Source organism: Mauremys reevesii, linkage group 27 (genome assembly GCF_016161935.1).
Source record: "Mauremys reevesii isolate NIE-2019 linkage group 27, ASM1616193v1, whole genome shotgun sequence".
Taxonomy (NCBI): Eukaryota; Metazoa; Chordata; order Testudines; family Geoemydidae; genus Mauremys; species Mauremys reevesii.
In genome coordinates this window covers 3,249,060-3,268,622 of record NC_052649.1, presented here as the reverse complement: position 1 = coordinate 3,268,622, position 19,563 = coordinate 3,249,060, and the positions used below count along the sequence as shown (strand labels likewise).

The 19,563-nt window shown below is 44.9% G+C and overlaps 1 protein-coding gene and 1 long non-coding RNA gene across 12 annotated transcripts in view; one reads left to right on the top strand and one right to left on the bottom strand.

Annotated features, from left to right (window-relative positions):
- LOC120392031 overlaps positions 1–3,697 on the bottom strand; it is a 17,718-nt gene extending 14,021 nt beyond the window's left edge. For 9 of the 10 annotated variants that reach the window (XR_005591549.1, XR_005591553.1, XR_005591551.1 and 6 more), the window contains exon 1: positions 2,679–2,998. This is a non-coding gene — a long non-coding RNA (uncharacterized LOC120392031). Of the gene's footprint in view, positions 1–2,678; positions 3,312–3,575 lie in introns of those variants that run through there. The other variant, XR_005591548.1, reaches the window with a different exon arrangement.
- KAT7 (lysine acetyltransferase 7) lies at positions 3,148–19,563 on the top strand. 2 transcript variants are annotated; one of them, XM_039516329.1, is made up of 15 exons: positions 3,148–3,279; positions 5,549–5,696; positions 7,061–7,237; positions 7,454–7,693; positions 8,896–8,978; positions 9,213–9,302; positions 10,201–10,299; positions 10,474–10,584; positions 11,524–11,715; positions 12,093–12,182; positions 12,964–13,104; positions 14,661–14,754; positions 15,476–15,622; positions 17,037–17,143; positions 17,730–19,563. In XM_039516329.1, exons 1-15 carry the CDS (start codon positions 3,265–3,267, stop codon positions 17,829–17,831), a joined length of 1,836 nt encoding a protein of 611 aa, XP_039372263.1. In that variant the 5' UTR covers positions 3,148–3,264; the 3' UTR covers positions 17,832–19,563. The 2 variants fall into 2 exon arrangements, with proteins under 2 accessions (XP_039372263.1, XP_039372262.1); XM_039516328.1 differs by lacking the exon at positions 3,148–3,279 and having other exon boundaries at positions 5,525–5,696.

Sequence of the window (19,563 nt, the reverse complement as noted above, 5' to 3'; positions counted from 1 at the left end):
GTGTCTCAGTTTCATCATCTGTATAAACGTAGTCTAATACTTACCCACTTTTATGCAATGCTTTGAGATTACCAAATGAAACGTTATGGCTAAGTGCAGAATATTACACATTGGAGCACTGGAAATAAAGACTCCCAGAAACAGACTTTCCATTCACTGAGAGCACAGGCAGTCACGGGATCCTGACTCTTACTTCTAAGTGAATATTGACTCTGGAGATACAGAGCAGGAACAGCCTAATAAACCAGCTCTAAACATGGTTATATACTGTATGTTGCTTAGAGAGCTCTGCTGCCATAACAAGATGCAGCTATAACTACAATAAAGCCCTGGCCATGTTAAATATAGAAATTAATGTCTCATAGGCCACAAAATGCCCTTTGTTCTCAATTCTACAGTTCTTGTCCCTTGGGAGCAGCAGACAATTATTGTATCAGGATCATGCAGCAATTTTCTAAGCAATTTGCAAAATGCTGTTTAGCTTCACTGCTTATTAACTTCTGCAAAGAAATTTGAATCAAGTCTTGTCACAGCAGGATTGTCTGTCCCATTTAGCCAATAGTTTTTCTTGTCAGCACTGACACTTCCAGAGAAGTCTGTAACTTGACAGGATGCGCACATTTGCAAGAAGTTAATTTAAGCAACGTTCCACAAAAATCATAAGTCACAGGTGTATGATGCACACTTAATAGAACTTCAGTTCTACAGAACTTTTCAGCCAGACTCATCTCAAAACACTTTACAAATTATAACTGATGTACAAGCTGCACAGACAAATCCTTCACCCAACACTGAAATACAGCAACTGCCACATCCCACCCCAGCACTGTTTAATAATGTGCAGGAACACTAGCAAAGGCTTCTTTATCCAATTGAATCTGAAAGAGGATTTAAGTGAGGCAGAATATAACTGCTCACATTAGAACTGGGCCAAAACCCCAGAGTTCACACTTTGGCAAAAATGAAAAGGTGCCATTCTTAAATGACCACAGATGATCAAGACCTTTCTTTTAGATTCCATAGCCTGTCTTCAAATACATCAAATATCAAGATTATAGAAGAACATCTAGCTAAAGAACCTTAGAATTTTTAAGCCCTTCAAACATCATGATTTGTTTGGGGTGGAAGGAAACAACCTGAGTTTTTGTAAGGTTTAGGATTTGGAGGAGATAGGTCACTCATCATCAATAGAAATAGGGATAATATTTAGGCCTTGTCTATGCTAGAAAGGATTTTCTGGTATAACTATACCAGCAAGGCCCCCTCTTCCTGCAGTAGAAGTGCAATGTAAAGCTCATACCCAGCTTCCCCAACAAAATGAGTTATACAAGCAATATGACATTTTTGCCAACATAACTGTGTCTACACTAAGGCTTTTTGCTGGTGTAAAATGCCATAATGGCAAAAAAGTTTCTAGGGCGGGTCTGGCCTTATCTACAATACCCCATAAGACTGTTGTGAGATTATTATTATTTTTAAAGTACTCTGAGATCTTCGTACTGCCATATGGTGCTAATGAAATATAAAACACATTATCAAGTATTATTATAGCAATAAACAAACCTTGCAATGAATGTTTAGCTCATTAACTGCTTACTGGGGGAGGAGGGATAGCTCAGTGGTTTGAGCATTGGCCTGCTAAACCCAGGGCTGTAAGCTCAATCCTTGAGGGAGCCACTTAGGGATCTGGGCCAAAATCAGTACTTGGTCCTGCTAGTAAAGGCAGGAGGCTGGACTCAATGACCCTTCAGGGTCCCTTCCTATTGTAGGAGATAGGTATATCTCCATTTTTTTTAACCCATACCAATAAGAAGTCTGCTTAACTTAGTGGGAATTGCCATTTAAAAAAATCTAATAACATTTCCCCCATTTCTTTTAATCTTTTTCATTATTTGTGACTGGCACAAACTTTCCATTTGATAGAGTTCTCTCCTTCTCAGGTTTGTAACAGCAGACTATAACAAAATAAATAAATAAAGTTATTAATATAGATTTTACTTACTCATTCCATTAGGCATATTGCAAAAGTTACTCAGTTATGCCTACAATCCACATAGGAAGTATTATCCTTATTTGAAAGATGGGGAAACTGAGACATTGAAAGGTAAAGTGACTTAATCACACAGCATCTCAATGCCAGATTAAGGAACAGCAGCATGTGAAAATAATAAGGGGGGGGGGGGGAACTGGGGTTCTTAGTTTCTTTTTGCAAATTTTCATCCCAATCATCACTATGGGCAAAATTTTCAGAAGTGCCTAAGTGATTTTATATAGTAGCCTGTATAATTGTGGGCCACTTTTTAAGTCCCTGAAACTTGACTTTTTTTGTGTTAGCTCACTGAAATATGAAAGAGCTATAATTTGTGAGTTCTGATGTGAAAGGTACCCTAAGACCTCAATCCTACAATGAGCACTGGTCTCCCAAGGAGCTGATCCACCCACCAACTCACGCTGCCACCCCAAGCTGGGTAAAAAAAGAACTCGGTTTCCCAGTCCCCTGATACCCCCTGTCGTACCCCGCCTCAGCGGCGGATATCCGACTGAATCTGGAGGAGACAGAGCCCAGGGATGAAGTCCCATAAGCCCCCGGTGGTCAGGAAGAGAGGAGGGCAACGTGCAGCACCGAGACCACAATACGTGACTCTCCCATCTCGCAAAGGAAAATCATCGATACTCACCGACCTACTCACACTGAATCGATCAATGAAACCAGCAAGGGGCTCTGGTGACAGCATCCAAGATGGCCGATCATGGCCTCAGAGGCAGTTGGGGCCTGCCCTAATCGGTCGCAGACATCAGGCTCCTTGGAAAACATCGTGTCCGAATCCCAAACGGCCCTTCAAACTTTGAGCATCAATAGGGTCGAATTCTTCTTAATGCCCTAAACCAAGATGGCGGGCAGCCCCCCCCGCCTGGAAATATCAGTGCCCACATCCAAAATGGCTGCCACCAGCTTCATTGTCAACAGAGCCTGACTCTACCTGTCCGAATCCAAGATGGCGGCGGCCGCTGGCGTGAGGCTAGATCTGAGTCACGTGACGGGGGTGTGGACCGTGTCCCGGCGGAAGCGTGAGGGACCTAGCTGGAAACAGGGGCTGTTGGCGGCGGAGGAGCGGCCTGGCGCGGAGTGACCGTCAGCGAGATAGAACGAGAGACACGGCTGTCACCACGGAGCCCACCGGTGCTAACGCGGCGGCTACCGCCGCTTCCCGGGCCGGGGGCACCGGAGACCAACCGCCTTCGCTGCCCCCGCCCCCACCAAGGATGCCGCGCAGGAAGGTGAGTACAGGGCCGAGCAGGCTGGAAAGGCCCTGGGGAGGGAAAAGGCGGTTAGACCCTGTTTGCCCCCGTTTACCCCCCACCGAACAGCCCCCTACAGCCATGAAAACTGAGCGAAAATAGCGGCCTTCAGCCCCCTGCACCCGCCCATCTTGCAACCTGAATGGCTCTCCAGTAGGGCCTGCTGAGTACTGATTGGTCACCGCTGCTATCACTCATCGCCCCAACGGTCATCTTTTCCCCTTCCCCCTCTTGGAGCACGTTCCGCCTTCTTGCTTTTCTGATTGGACACTTACTTGGAGACCTGGTCGTTGATTGGCTCCTCCTTACGGCTCAGCTCGACGCTGAGTGGACGTCATTGCTGCCCGTCTCCACCCCGTACCATCACCTCCCCACGCGTGCCTTGTTTCTCCCGTTCGCTCTCCCTTCCCTCCCATTCAATCTGTCCTCCCTGAGTGGCTGGTTCTGTGGCAGCGAAATGCACGCGGATAGGCCGGAATTTCCCGTCAGTCACGCCCTGGGGCCGCGCCTTTTCTCATGGCCGTTTCTATTGGAGAGGATTCCTATCTGCCCCGCCCCTCTTCCCCCGTGATTGGTTGGACCAGGCCGGGGGAGCGCGCGAGTGAGCGGTAACGCCGCGGGGGCAAAACAAAGCGGCTGCGGCAGGGCTGTGCAGGGGCGCCCCACTCCCAAGCCAGGGACAGGGGTGTAGCGCTTGGCTTAGTCTCCGTTACCCCCCCAGACTGCCTTGCCCGTTCCCATCCCCCCTCTAGGGCACCCCCCGGCCAGGATTGTTACTCCCCGCCAGAGCATCCCCACCCTAGGGTCGCCTCACGCTCTGGAGCGGGGGCTCTGCACCTGTCCACACGACTGGACCCCTTTCAGGAGTCTGATTGGGCTTGCGGCCCCCCCAGGTTCCACCTCACTTACAAACTACTTGCTTCCAAAATCAGACCTAAACCCACCAGAGTGTCACAGCCCCACTAGGACTGGAAAGTTGCTGCCTCCTGCCTTGCTCATTTTTACCATATAATTCTCATATAAATCAGTTGGGACACAAAGAGTGTACTTACATTGCAGTGTGTTAGTACATAGAGCCGTATAAACAAAGCATTGTGTGACATTTTAGTTGGTACTGACTTCGCTAGTGCTTTTTATGTAGCCTGTTGTAAAACTAGGCAAATATCTGGCTGAGTTAATGGACCTCAGGGAAGACTTTTGCATTGGGCTGCATTAATTCCCCCCATGCACTCTCCTGTACTACCGCCCAGACTGTCTTAGCTCTCCCCATGCTTCTCTCTGTGCCACCCTCCTGCACTTGGCCTTATTTCTTCCCCCATATTTCCCTCTATGCCATAAACGCACCCCCACCATGGGCTGCTTTAGCTATTCCCACTCCCACAGGACTGCTTTTATCTCACCCCTCCCTCATACCCTCTCTACACCACACCATTGTGCACTGCTAAAGCTCACCCTCGATGGACTTCATCAGCTACCCCTTATACTCCCCTCTTTACCCCCTCAGATTCCCCTGGGCTCCTTCACCTTCCTCCTTCCCAAATCCCAGGGTTGTGTAGCTGGGACTCCCTGTATATAGGAGCATCCAGAAGACTCAGGATGATGCCCCTGCATTCATCAACTTGCCATGGCATGAAATCCTGCATGTTCACTCAGTCCTGGGCTTTCTTTCACATCACTCCCACTCTGGACCCCAAACCCTGCCCCAGTGGGGCAAGTGGAATGGTAATTTGGTCAGAACATGGAGTCTTGGTTCCCGCCTTTCCCACTGCTAACTCTCCCGGTGCTTGCACATCACTAGGATGCTCTGGGCCTTGGCTCTGCCGTCTCACTTTCTTGGAAGAGCATGCTTTCAGAGGATAAAGGGGAAGCACTGCTGCTTATGCGAGGTGGCGTAGTGAGAGCCCTGGAAAGAGAGCAGTCAGTCTGGAACCTTTTGTGTTAAATTAGGGAGCTAATGTCTGAATTGCTTGAAACTTCAAGTATGTTCTTCTAAAATGAAATTAGTGTCATCTGCAGTGTTATGGACCTGATCTATTTGCAAAAATCCTGTATTATGGATGGTACTGTCAGATATCTCATCTTTATTGTACTAAAGCGAGTTTTTCCTCCAGAGCAAACTACCCGGATGCCATTAGTTTGTTTTTGTTGTGTATTGAAATGGCATCAAATATTCTCTTATTTCTAGTATTAATACAAGTATACAAGTAGAAGTGCTCCTGTGCTAATGTCTGGGTCTGTGGTGTTACAGAGGAATGCAGGCAGTAGTTCAGATGGAACCGAAGACTCCGATTTCTCTACAGATCCTGAGCACACGGACAGCTCTGAAAGCGATGGCACGTCGCGAAGATCTGCCCGCGTGACCCGTTCCTCAGCCAGGCTCAGTCAGAGCTCTCAAGGTAAATGCCTCTTCCTAGCCCCACCAGATTCAGCTGGCTGGGCAGTCACAGTATTCTTGGCTTGGTAATACTTAAAGGAATTTCAGTGAATCATTAGTTAATCCCATTCATTATTTTTTCTCATTGAATACAGGTGTGCCAGGGAAAGGAACAAAGGCATTGCAAGGATGCATTGCATAAATGAGGCTGTTCAATCTAATGATTAAACAGGGGGTCGGATGTCTGACCTCCTATCTATTCCCTGATCTGAAAGGTAGTGTTTTCTCGTAGTTAAAGGCAGTTATATAGAAGTGTTAAGTATCATTCACATGAATGAATGTTCCAAAAATTTCTAAGCTGCTTGAGTTATTTTAAGGAACAGCTGTTTGTATTGTAATCAAAAGAAATGTTCAAAACATGCCTTTGCATAAAGGCCTGGCACACCTGGAATTCGCTGTTCTGTTATGGCTTCATTGTAACCACGTCCCTGAAACTGGACCTCGGGGGGTTTTCTCCTGAATTTTAACTTAGTAATATCATGGTGATGAGAACAGCATATAAATAACTAGACAGAAAGAGGGAAGTTGGTATTTGGAGACTTCAGGCTGCTTGGAGGTGCTCAGAAATGGAAGTTGAGGCTCTGTGCTGTGAGGAGGAGTGTATTTTCAGATTTAGTTGAAAGCCTGTTGTATAATGGAGTGTAATCAATATATTGTGTCAGTGGGGTATATTTTGCAAGTTTCTACATTTTGGCATCTAGACTGTGAGGGTATGTTTTACTTTTCCACTTTCTCATAGTTGATTTGAGGACTGCTGATCTTGTCTGACAGTAATTAAAAGGAAAAAACATTTTTTGCTGGAGAATTTGCTGCATGAGAATCTTTATTAAGGGTGGTAACGCTGGAAGGTTACATGCAGGGTCCCAACTTAGCTGCTTTTGGTGCAAGGCAGTAGTGGTATACAGAGGGCTGATCTAACTAGTAATGATTCTCATCTTCACAGGCAGCTTTTTCTCTTTCTCAGTGGGAGATGGTTTGTAACCATTGGATAAATGATGGAGTACACAGCAAGTTGACTTTGTGCCTCATTCCTCGGATTGTTGGTGGCTCATAGTGTCTGTAAAATTGTGAAAGAGGGCAGCTTAGATGAACAGATCTTGATGCTAGTAGATGTATCAATGGTGTTGAAAGCGATACCTTGCTGTTGGGGTCAAGCAGTCAGATGATGATGAACTTGTAGTTTGGATTGTTGATAGGTGCAGAACCAGAGGTAATTTGACCCTGGCTTTGGGATCAGGTGGGGAGGTAGGTTAGTGATTAGTAGTGGTTGCCCTCAATTAAATTGGTGTTGTTTTTTGTTGTTGTTTGTTTTTTTTATTAAATTAGACTCCAGCCCAGTTCGTAATCCGCCATCCTTTGGCACAGAGGAGCCTGCCTATTCTACTAGGAGGGTGACTCGCAGTCAACAACAACCCACCCCTGTGACTCCAAAAAAATACCCACTCCGACAGACCCGCTCATCTGGATCGGAAACAGAGCAAGTGGTTGACTTTTCCGATAGAGGTACGGGAGTGAGGTGTGGCTTTGAGTGCTTGCAGGACGATGTCAGCTAAGTGGTGTGCTTTCTCTCAGAGACTAGCCCTATGAGATTGAGGGTTTAATGCAGGGCCCTAAGGATGAGGGTTTGCAGCAGGTGGCTGTGTGTTGTGTGAAGTCACGAAATTAATTTTTTGTAAGCTTCCCTTCATGCAAATCTATAACGTCTCAACTCTCATTCAGATACCAAAAATGCAGTGGATCATGACGAGTCTCCACCGCGCACCCCAACTGGGAATGCCCCCTCTTCAGAGTCTGACATAGATATTTCCAGTCCAAATGTGTCCCATGATGAGAGCATTGCCAAGGACATGTCCATGAAGGATTCTGGAAGTGACCTGTCTCACCGCCCCAAGCGCCGCCGCTTCCACGAAAGCTACAACTTCAACATGAAGTGTCCCACGCCTGGTTGCAACTCCCTAGGTAAAGCCAGCTCCAAGATTAGTTCCTCTCCCTTCCATTTCTGACATTGAGCTCAGTAGCCCACGTTTCACAGGGTTGAGAACCCCCACTGGGTGGAGTTGCATGTCTCAGCAGCATGCATTTTATTGGGATCAGATTATTTGTTGGGTGGTTGAAATAGAAAACCACTGGAACATGCCAGCAATACATACATTTCAGGGGTGTCTTTTGGCCAGAAATAGTTGAGGGTGGTGAGGAGAAGAAAAGCCTGAGAATGGATGGTTACAGTGCTGATTTTTTCCAAGTTTCTCTATCTGCACCAAGATCAGTGGAGTTCTCAAGATGCCTTATCACTTATACAAAAAGCTCTGAGTTTACTGCAAAATTCTCTGCAGCATTGGGCCTGGAAGGTCAATGGAATATTCTTCTAGGTCAGTAGTTGAGATCCTGTCTGTTATTAGTGACTAGATGCTGTGCCACCTGTTGGCTCTTTGGCATATGTGGAAATAGTTTTGATCTTGCTTCAGTTTCTGCCTACACAAACTTCAGTTGCCCCTTTTTTTAATAGTTTCTCAGCAAAGAGAGCAACCGAATGGGCCACGGAGTTTGAAATACCCTTTCTCACTTGAGGTGGTCAATGTGTGTCAGTGCTGTGACTGGATAGTGTCGGGGAAGCTTGCCCTGCTGCTGTCTGAACTTTACCGGTTCTGTGGACAAATGCAATCCGCACTAAATTCACTTTGAAACAAAATGAAAAAACCCTCTTTACATTGATATCTTGCGGTATTCTGGATGGAACATCGGTGAAATTTGTTGGTTCCAAGCCTAGTAAATCCTTTTGGAATTCTTGCACCCTGCAGTGGAGGGGTGAGGAGTACAAGGGGAATGGATGTGATGTGACAGGAAAGTGATTTCTCAGAAAGGCTTGGGGAAAATGTAGGGTCCTTGAGGTAAGACCCTTTTATTGCCAGAAGCAGGATACTTGGAAGGAAGATGATCTAACCTGATAATGTGGTGAGGTGTGTATATTTGGGTTTTCTTTTTGGCCCCTACAGCTTATCTCATGAATCATGAAGTTTGTTCGTCCTGTTTTACGGGTAATAAACTTATTAAGCCCTTCTTTGAAACCCAGTCACAGTGTCTAACCACCTGATCTAAAGATGCTTTAATTATTGGCTTTTTTACTTACTGGCTGTAAGGTTTTTTCCTCTGGTTCTCCACAGGACACCTAACAGGGAAGCATGAGAGACACTTTTCCATATCAGGATGCCCACTATATCATAATCTCTCAGCAGATGAGTGCAAGGTAACTTTCTCTCCTCTTCTGTTTTCATTCTGCTTTTACAGTACGAGATGTCAAGGCCTGTCATTAATAGCCCTGGGTTAAACGGATGGTTATTATGCTCGAAGTGTAGTCTCACTTCAGACATGAAACAGCAGTGCATATTTCTGTCACGGTGTGCATTCTGTATACTGGAATTCAAAGGGGAACTGGAAAAAGAGTCCTCACGTGCTTTGAGGGCTTTGTTCTGATTTCCAGGTGAGAGCGCAGAGCCGAGATAAACAGATTGAGGAGAGGATGCTGTCCCACAGACAGGATGACAACAACAGGCATGCCACCAGACATCAGGTATGCATTCAATGCATAAGCAGTGTCCCAATTCCAGGTGCGAAACCTCAGTTTGGGCCTTCAAGCTTTTGTGACTGGAACTCTTGCGTTCCTCTTCCTGATTTATCTTTGAGATGGGCTTTTGTGCTGGACCCTCGTGCACCATTATCCTCTCCATTGTAATCATGAGATGAGGGTTTGGAGCAGCCCAAACCCTGGTTGCTGGTGAGAACACGGGATGTGGCTGTCCCTGATTGCTGGATTTTGATGTTTCCTACAGCAATCTATTATAGTTACACAAAATAGGCTGTGGCTGTTCTGAGAGATTATTCTCTGTTCATGTCTTTTGAAATGCAGAGCATATGCGTTTCTACAGAAACGCATTGGTCAGTATACCTTCTGCTAAACCAAAGAGAAGGCCTTCAGTGGTTAATGCTTCTCAAATTTTGGACACTTGGGTTCAAATCTAGATGAGTTTATCTTTATAACAAGTTTGACCTGAGTCTGTTTCCAAGGAATATTTGTCCACATGATAAAATCCCAAATAGACAGAGCATGGTTCTGTGCACTGGGATTGATGCATACTAGCAGGCCTGGGGAAAAAAGAGGACTCTGTCTTTTCCATGTCTGCGCTCTGCTTGACTCTAATCTGTGCTCTCTCATGAGCTTTGAAATTCATAAAACTCATTTAAACACTTTTTTTAATGGAATATTGTATATTCCTTTATGTTGCCTTGTGATTTCATGTTGCCCTTCCTAGCTATTGGTGACGAGTAGTCAACTGAACATATCCTTCAGGGGAGAAAGACTTGCTGAAAGGGGGAACGCATGGAATGTTGAGTCCTTTAGAACTGAAAGGATATGGGCAATGTCTGAAATAAGCTAAGTTCATTGACTATTCCTAGCTTCTCTCTTTCAGGCACCAACAGAGAGACAGCTGCGGTACAAAGAGAAAGTAGCAGAGCTGAGGAAGAAAAGGAATGCGGGACTAACCAAGGAGCAGAAAGAAAAGTACATGGTATGACAGCAAAATTTACTTTAGTTCCTTTCTATAGTATGCAACAAGCATATGGAGATTTTGCTTTCCACTCATCCTGCAGAATGCTGGGCTAACAAAGCTGTGGCATTCAGTAGCCCAGGGTTGGCATAGATCATTCAGAGGTTTAAAGCTCTTAATATTTAATTGTTTCAGGAACACAGACAAACCTATGGCAACACCAGAGAACCCCTCTTGGAAAACCTGACGAGCGAGTATGACCTAGAGCTTTTCCGAAGAGCACAAGCACGGGCCTCTGAAGACCTGGTGAGACTCTTAATCCTTAACACGTCTGCTAGCAGCGGCCTTTGCTTTTCCAAGAGCTGAACGGCCCCATAGTCTGCAATGTTTGTGCTGATAAGTGAGTGTGTGTGAGAAGAACCACCTCTGAACTATGCAAAGTATAAATGGCAATAGAATGCAGAGTGAAACATGTTCAAAATAAGAGCCAAGTCAGTGGAGTTACACCAGGGCTGACTGTCTTCCTGTATTTAGGTCTTAAAAATATAAGGAGTCTAGAGGTGTCTGACAACAATGAATTTGCCCACGGTACAGCTGGAGCTGTGCATTTCCAGACTTGGATACTGCCAGAGCTCTGAGCCAAGAGAGTGATTTGGTCCCATTTCTCAAGTGCTCATTTGCAGCTTTCCTCCTGTGAGAGAAGATCAATGTGTTCCTGGGCAGAATGGGCAACAGCTTCACACATTGAAACAATAGCTGAGTATTGATTGAGTTGAGAGGTTAAAATGCTCTGCAGGAGGCCAGCCTATCAGTGCGCTGCCATCCTGGAGTTCGGAACTGTGTCTTAAGCTAGACTGGTAAGGGCTTCTTGAGATGCCATTTCCCACCCCCAAAGCTGATCCAGAAGCAGTTTTGATGGTCTCTGGTGGTAGCTTGGGGCCACCTCGACCAGAATGGTCAGTGGCCCTTTTCCCCTTGTGGGAGGGAGAAAATACAAAGTGGCATGGAGGGTAAATTTGCTTTTAAGTTAACAATCTAAGGTAAGGTTGAGTGATGTGAGGTCCTGGAGATCACAGGCCATACCGGCATGACAAGAAACTTGTTAACGTGTCAGGCTAGCATGGAGGGCTCCTTGGGGATTTGCATTTTGTAAGATGGCTCTGGAAGAGGCTCACAGAAGGGAAATAAATGTTTGTTTTTTCCTTTCCTTTTTTATTACATTTCCTCTATTCCTTCCGCTGATAGGAGAAGTTGCGGCTTCAGGGTCAGATCACAGAAGGCAGCAACATGATTAAAACAATTGCCTTTGGCCGCTATGAGCTGGACACCTGGTATCATTCTCCCTATCCAGAAGAGTATGCTCGGTTGGGACGCCTCTACATGTGCGAGTTCTGTCTCAAATACATGAAGAGTCAGACAATACTACGCAGACACATGGTAAATCCTTGGTGATCGTTGCCCAGCTCCTTAGGTTTAGAGATTGGAAGTATAATGAAAACACATTAAAACAAAGAAGCTGTTTTGGGCTCTAATAGTCCCTTTGGGAGCTTGCCTGCCTGCCTGAATGCTAAGTGCTCTGCACAGCTTTGAAAGGAAGACAGGTTTTCTCAGATTGTCTTAATCCCTGGGCCAACTGGATGGACCGCAGTGGAGTAGGAGTGGGGGCTGGGAATCCAGTTTCTCATTGTAGCTGAACAGGAATGAATGTTTCCCTGTTGGGAACACTTATTCTGTATCCAAGAGGCTCTTTCTGCTTTCAAAGCAGCTGCTAGAGCAGTATTGTTACCCTAACTTTGATTGTCATTTTCTTGTAGGCAAAATGTGTCTGGAAACATCCACCAGGGGATGAAATTTACCGCAAAGGCTCCATTTCGGTGTTTGAAGTGGATGGGAAAAAGAACAAGGTAACTGGAATTGCAATGGTGGCACAGTCTTGCTTCTGGTGTTCACCTTTCTAATGCACTTTGTGTCGCCTGCCTTACACTACAGAGAAGCAGGAGATCATGGCCTCTTTCCCTCTGATTCCAGAAGGAGTGTTAGTGCCTATACTGCCCCTTCTCGCAATGCTAGTAGTTATCTTAATGCACTGGTTGGTTCTTGCAACAGTGCACCTGAACAATGTCTATCTGCATCGTCCTTGTGGCTGTTGTTCAGCCCTCCTGCAGGTCCATGGTTCCATTGGCTTGTTCACATACAAGTACTTGTGCAAGAGCTGCTGTCAATTGTATGTTCAGTTCCCCTTCTGAACCTTAATGAGGACCCTCAGTTCCTGGACTCATGCCACCACTGCCTGTCTCCCATTTGTTACGAGTGCTATAAACTGCAGCGGAGCAACCCAGCTCCATTGCTGGTTAGAGCATTCACAGTTGACTAGCATGTAGTGTGTACTGGCAGGTTCAACTGAGGGCTTAGTCTAGTGAAGTGGTACAGCTGCCTCCAAATGGCTAGAGCCATTGCTATAGTGGAAGACCCGTCTAAGCCCTGCTAGAAACTGGACGTTGAGGGGGTTTGTTGCCATGGCTAGGAATGAAGCTGTTTTGAGAAGACACGCATTTGGTGGAAGAACAGATCTACTCTAATCTGTATTTTGTTACAGTTCCCATCCTTTCAAAAGTGGAAGGGGTTCTCTTTCAGAGATGCTGCACCATGACAAACAGGTGTGTCAGATTCTCCTTCTGCTTCCAGATCTACTGCCAAAACCTGTGCCTGCTGGCGAAGCTTTTCTTGGATCATAAGACTCTGTATTATGACGTTGAACCCTTCCTCTTCTATGTCATGACAGAAGCTGACAACACTGGCTGCCACCTGATAGGGTATTTCTCCAAGGTCAGTAGAAATCAACCACCGATATATGTAAACCTGTATTAATGCTGTAGCTTAAGACAGAGTCGTCTGTGCAAACCCTCACTCCTGTTTTCTACAAGTCCCAACATCCAAGTGTCCAGGCAGAGCTAAAATTTCAAAGCTAAACTACAAAAGCTTTTCAGAAGCTTTGCTATTTAGCTTTCCTAATTGCTACTAAAATCAAACTTTGCAAAGAGACATTGTTATATTAAACAGTAATTCATAATCACTTGTATACAAGTTAGCTAGGATCTCGCTGTCTCAAATGGAGATGAATTCCTTTGTGATAAAATTAGATTCATTTTCTAATAATACACCTCTACCTCGATGTAACATGGCCCAATATAACATGAATTCGGATATAACGCGGTAAAGTGGTGCTCCGGCGGGGCAGGGCTGAACACTCCGGTGGATCAAAGCAAGTTCAATATAACTCAGTTTCACCTATAACGCAGTAAGATTTTTTTAAAACAGCAAAGAGTCCTGTGGCACCTTACAGACTAACAGACATTTTGGAGCATGAGCTTTCGTGGGTGAATACCCACTTCGTTGGATGCATGACGAAGATTTTTTGGCTCCCGAGGACAGCATTATATTGAGGTAGAGGTGTAGTTAGTACTTCTAATGCTTTTTATCCCTAGAGCTTTATAAAGCACTTTGAGATGGGAAAATATATCCATTTTATAGGTAGGGGAACTGAGGAACAAAGGTGAAGTGAATTGCCCAAGGCCACACCACATGTTAGTAGCAGAAGTTAGGGTAAAAGCCAGGTCTCATGGCTCATATTTCTGTGCCTTGTCTACTCACCCATTGTTCCTCCTTAATAGACAGAAGTGTCTCTGGACTTTTTCCTTAACGCCTAGTACATCTTTGTGAAGTACACTTCCTAGCTGTCTTTACTTAAATGCAGTTTCTGTGGTGCAGTTGTCCTGAGAGAGTAAAAAATGCAGCAAATGAAAGCCATTAGACACTAGAATAGTCTCCCAAGGAGAGTGTTGGAAGCTCTGTCTCTTAAGCCACCTAAATTATGACTGGATAAAGCACTAAACAAACATAAAGAAATATCCTGCCTTGGCCTGCAGATAACATTGTCCTAATGGGTCTCTTCCCTCATTAAACTTTTTGCTAGTGCAGTATGTATATCATTCTAATGCAGTGTTGACTGTATGTTGCATATGCAATTAAGAAGGTTGTTGGATTCAGAACAGAGATTGCTGTGCCAGCACTACCCTAATGTCCTGGTTAAATCAACAATCTCTCATGACAGGGCTCTATTTGCCTTCCACCCTACTCTTAGCAATCATGAGAGTGGATGCCCAGTTTAATGGTTAATACAGTAATAAACTCTAAGTCAGCTTGGTGGGTGGAGGAAGCTCACATTGAAAGTTAGTTGTCAGGCTGGCTATTACATTGCTGTTTCACTCAACTCGTATTGCATCAGTTGTGCTGCCTTGTTTGGCCTGCTGCAATAGTGATGTACTTGCTGTTTGTGTAGATTGAGACCTGCTGATCTAGTTCCTCGCTCTTCTTGCTTTCAGGAGAAGAATTCTTTCCTCAACTACAATGTGTCTTGTATTCTGACGATGCCCCAGTACATGAGGCAGGGTTATGGCAAAATGCTCATTGACTTCAGTAAGTATATGGAAAAGTTGTGACAAAATCTTTCAGCAGTGTCTGTGAAATGAGGCAAACCCTCTATCTTCAAGAGTTCAGCTTTTGTCTCTATACTGTATTCGTGCACTGACCTTTGAGAAGCAGAGAAATGCACAGCTGAGTCAGATAAGGTTGCTTCAAACCAAGCTTGCACATAATGTATCCGTGCCCTTGACTCCCAGAAGAGCTGTTGAGCACATGCTTTTGCATGTGTGTGCCAGTGGGGCCATTCAGGGCGGGGTTGTAACAGATATGTGGGCGCAGAAGTGGCCAGTCAAAAGAAGAGCCTTTAGCATGGTTCATGTCCAGGTACTGTTACTCCCTTGCAGGGAAACTTATGCTAACAAAATCTGCACAGTTGCCTCTTGTGGTTCTTTCCAAATGTGTCTCAGATCATCCTGATAATGATGCAAGTCAGCAGTATTTCCTGGACTGAATTATAATCATTCATCACTTAGCAGGCTATAGTTGGTCTGTCTGTATGGAAAAAGACTTCTGAGCTGCTTTTCCAGTGCTACACATAAAGTGGTATTCAGGAGGCATTGGCTGCCTCAGATTAACTATTTCTTGGTGAACTTGTGCAACACACACGTTGCTTTTGGGGCATCCGTGATGACAAATCCCTGCAGTTAACTGTAGCTAGTTGACGGTCAGGAGAGAGCCTGGTATACTGTGAGTAAATGTTTTCTCTTGCTCACAGGTTATTTACTTTCCAAAGTGGAAGAAAAGGTTGGCTCTCCAGAACGCCCGCTGTCTGACTTGGGCCTTATCAGCTACCGTAGTTACTGGAAGGAAGTTCTTCTCCGTTATCTGCATAATTTCCAAGGCAAAGAGATCTCTATCAAAGGTGGGTTCTAGTGCTAAATGAGCTCGTAGAGAATTTGTTCAGGAACGTTTCTGTGCTCTTTGTTCTTCACCCCTTTCCCCAAACCTGCGGTGACTGACGTTTGGTCCATTTTACCCTCATGGGTGAGTTGCTTTCTCTTACTGGGGTTCTTAAAGTGGCGTGGCTCCTCTAGACTGTAATTAGATGGGTTTTTGTCTGGCTGTCTTACCCCACTATTTTTAAAATTAAGCTAGGTTGCTGGGTTTTGAAGACTCTCAGAGCACCCCTGTTTATGCCCTTAATTAATTGTTTATTTATAAAAAGAAAAACAGTGAGCGATGGGGATCTAAACAGCAGCTTGAAAGTCAGCATCATTCTGAGCAGCTCCCCTGCACAGCTCACTCTCCAGAAAAGCAAGACTGAATAACTAGATACAAATGAGTAATGGTTTACACCTCTGATGCTATGCAGATCTAGTTAATAGGAACACAGCAGGCACATGGACTGCTGCTTAGCTCATGTCTATGCTTTCAAAAATCAACTCTTTTCATTGCTGCATTACCTATTGTAGGTGGTGAGTATTCTCTCGCTCGTTCCCAATAGATCCAAATTGTTTTCTTCTGAGGTTTGGTGTTGGTGGCCAGCTGGCTGAAATATTTGACCTGCAGCGTTACTTTCCTTTCATATGAGGAGAATATGGGGCCATTTTGCCTCTCTTCTTCTTGTCTTTGTATGAATTGACAGTTGTGTGACAATCCAGTAAATCTTTATAGTTTTTTCTCCACAGAGGTCACTAGTGAGGTCTGAATAAATGGCATTCAGTCCCTGCATATCCCGACTGGCTAGAGAGAGTACCAGGAGGTGGAGGATGATTTGTGTTGTGGCTTTCTTTAGAATATTAATTTCAAAAAGGAAAACCTCTTTGGCTAAAGAGAGATTTCTGAAAATTTCTAAAACTACTTTGAATCTATGCAGTGATAGATACGTAGACTTAATTACTAGCAATTTGTATAGAATCTAAGGTTCTCCAAAGTTCTTTACAAACAATTAAGCCTCACAGTCACCCCTTGGGCAATAACAATTATTCCCATTTCGCAGGTGAGGAAAGTGAAGCACAGAGGTGATGACTTGCTTATGATCACATAGCAAGTCAGTGAAACATCTGGGAATGGACTGTGGGCTCTGACCACTAGATAACACTGCTTCCCTAATCATTGACCAAGCTGAAGCAGAGGAATGAGTATTGGCATTAAACTTAAAAGATCTCAGTATTCGCAAGGCATCTTGTAGATGTAATTATGAAGGGTGGGTACAGCAGAACATGAAGCTGTATTTGAGAACTAAACAAGTATGACAGCTGCAGTCTTGAGGGAATTCTTTGGTGGTCTGGCTTGCTGCCTCCTATCGTCTTGTGGACTGTGACCTTGTTTTTCAGAAATCAGCCAGGAGACTGCAGTGAACCCTGTTGACATCGTTAGTACTCTGCAGGCACTTCAGATGCTCAAGTACTGGAAGGGAAAACACCTGGTGTTAAAGAGACAGGTGAGACTTCTGGTGGCTGTGCCTGCACTTTTCGTTGCTTACAGTTCAGCTTTGTGTGTTAGGGCCATAGGATAATATCCTATCTTAATCTACATTCCCTATGCATTGTGTTGGGTTTTCTTGCGCTTTGATTCTGGTGAGGGAACTTTTTAATCTTAACGCGAAACAAAATATCTGATAAAGTTTCAGGTGGGTCCCCAGTCTGATTTTTCCCTCCTCCCCAACTAGTTTAGAAATCCTCTACTTTTTAACCACTTTCTGTGCTGTTTTTTGACATAGGGAAATTCCACTGCTAGTCTTAAGCAAGTAAATCCTCAAACCCAGCTCCCCTCTTCACTGTTTTTTTTAAATTTCCCCATCCTGGGGCTCTTACCTGTAGGTGAAGGCAGCCTGACCTATGTTATTAGTGGAGTTCCTAAAAAGTAATACGGGCTGCTCCATTCACAATGTGTCATCTCTGTGGTACCAAGCAGATGGAGCGCAGGTCATCTCCAAAGTGTTGGACTCACATGTGGGTTGTCCAATGGACAATTCACATCGACTATTCTCTTTGGTTTAACCTGCCCTTTCATGCTCTCTTTCTCAGGATCTGATTGACGAATGGATAGCCAAAGAGGCAAAAAGATCAAACACCAATAAGACAATGGATCCCAGTTGTTTGAAATGGACCCCTCCCAAGGGAACTTAACTGGCCATCACTCCAGAAGCCAGTGAAGAACCCCAGCAGTAGGAAGTACCCTAGGGATCTCTGTTGTATCTGTTGCTGTTGTGATTGGCTGGTACAGTATCCTCCAGGAAGATCAGTTCCCCTTGGTACTGTTCTGGCCCAGATCTTTTGTGCACACCACAGACGCTGGTTCTGAGGAACTTTATGTTTCGGCCTCAATGAGGTTGCAAGGATTGGATCTGTATAGGACCCAAGCACTGGCCCAAGGAGTTCTGATATCTGGTACTGTACCTGTCCAGTCACTGGTCCTACCCTCATGTTCTTATTCCAATGAGGTTGTGTCGTGTCCTATAATCTGTTTGTGTTCCTACCTGCAGGCACTCTGCTTTCTAAGTAATGGACAGGACAGCTTCTGTGGCCTTTGAACAAGGTCTACAAATCTGTTCTCCAAATTATTCTATCAACGTTTTGTTTGGGAAAAGGGGTTGTAAATCTGCATCCAAGCAGGTTCCCAACATGTTGCCAGTTTACTGACTTTAGCATTGTTACAACTAACCCTGTCTGATGAACTTCCTTACCCCATGTATCAATTAGTTTCAGTAAGACAGCATGACACCTCTTTAAAGAGAGCTTCCCCACATAATATACCAGGTCTTCGTGTAACAAAAACTGACTGCTAATATTGTACACTCTGAAGCTTGCACAACTTGCACCTATCAGTGAGTGGTATGATCATTGGTGTTACCCTGGAAGAGTCCAGTTTAATAGTGTGAAAGCACTGTGATGTGCCATACTGTTACAGAGTAGCCCTTTTGGGTGTGGCAGGCTCTCCTGAGGTTAGTACAGTATCATGGCAGTACAGTATCGTGGCAGTACAGGCCTCTTAGGTCAGATATCACTGATTTCCTGTTGCTGGAGTTGGTGGTTTCCTTTACACGTATAGAAACAAGTTTAGTGTATTTCCACTTAATCGTTCTCCTAAAACAGTCTTTGAATTGTAGCTTTTTGAAAAGACTCTATATTAAAGGAATACAATATTAATTTCAGGTGAATTTTTGATAACCTTGTCCAAACAGCCACAGAAAGTCTACAAAGCAATATCCTCAGTTGTTGGATTGTCTAAAGCATACATTCTGTGCATCAACAGCGGCTCCGGCTAGCTGTGTGGATGGTTGCTTTTCTGTTGACAGTGCATCCTGTCTGTTCTTATAGAACAACAGTGACACCCCCCCACACACACACACACCCCTCCGCACCACCAAAAGAAACCTCCGTAAAATGGCTTTCAAGTATAACCACTGTCCTTGTGCCATGTGTTTCCTATCTGTCTCCTGCGAGAGACAGGTGTGAGGTGAGTGATAGCTGCATTTAGACCCTTCCGATGATCTCTTCTTGTGTGGTGTCTGAAATGAAGCTCTTACCCTGTGCTGGTAAGTAAGGGCCATTTCTTGTTAATCACTGACCATTCCCAGTGTGGAGAAGTTCTCTACGGGCCCTTTCGTGGTGGGCTGTGCCTTTTTCTTTGCCTCCCTAAATAAATAGATCTCAGCACAGGATTTATATCCTTGTGGGCATTACTGAGGATTGCTGTCAAGTGCCCTTGGATCGTACGTTGTAGCCGAAGACATCTGGCAGGGTGGAACTCTGGGGAGTGGGGAAGAAGGCCAGTCATGTACACAAGCTAAACCCTGTTCCCCTGATGTGGTAGAATGTGCTATTCCTGTATCTACTTCTCAATAAAGCATGTTCTCTG

What these genes read in the sequence shown, in the direction of transcription:
- KAT7 (XM_039516328.1), top strand. Translation starts at nt 5,525, where the DNA reads ATGTCTGGGTCTGTGGTGTTACAGAGGAATGCAGGCAGTAGTTCAGAT. An exon ending in GGTTGACTTTTCCGATAGAG is followed by an intron (nt 7,238 to 7,453) that starts GTACGGGAGTGA and finishes ACTCTCATTCAG; the next exon opens with ATACCAAAAATGCAGTGGAT. An exon ending in TGGATGGGAAAAAGAACAAG is followed by an intron (nt 12,183 to 12,963) that starts GTAACTGGAATT and finishes TTCTGCTTCCAG; the next exon opens with ATCTACTGCCAAAACCTGTG.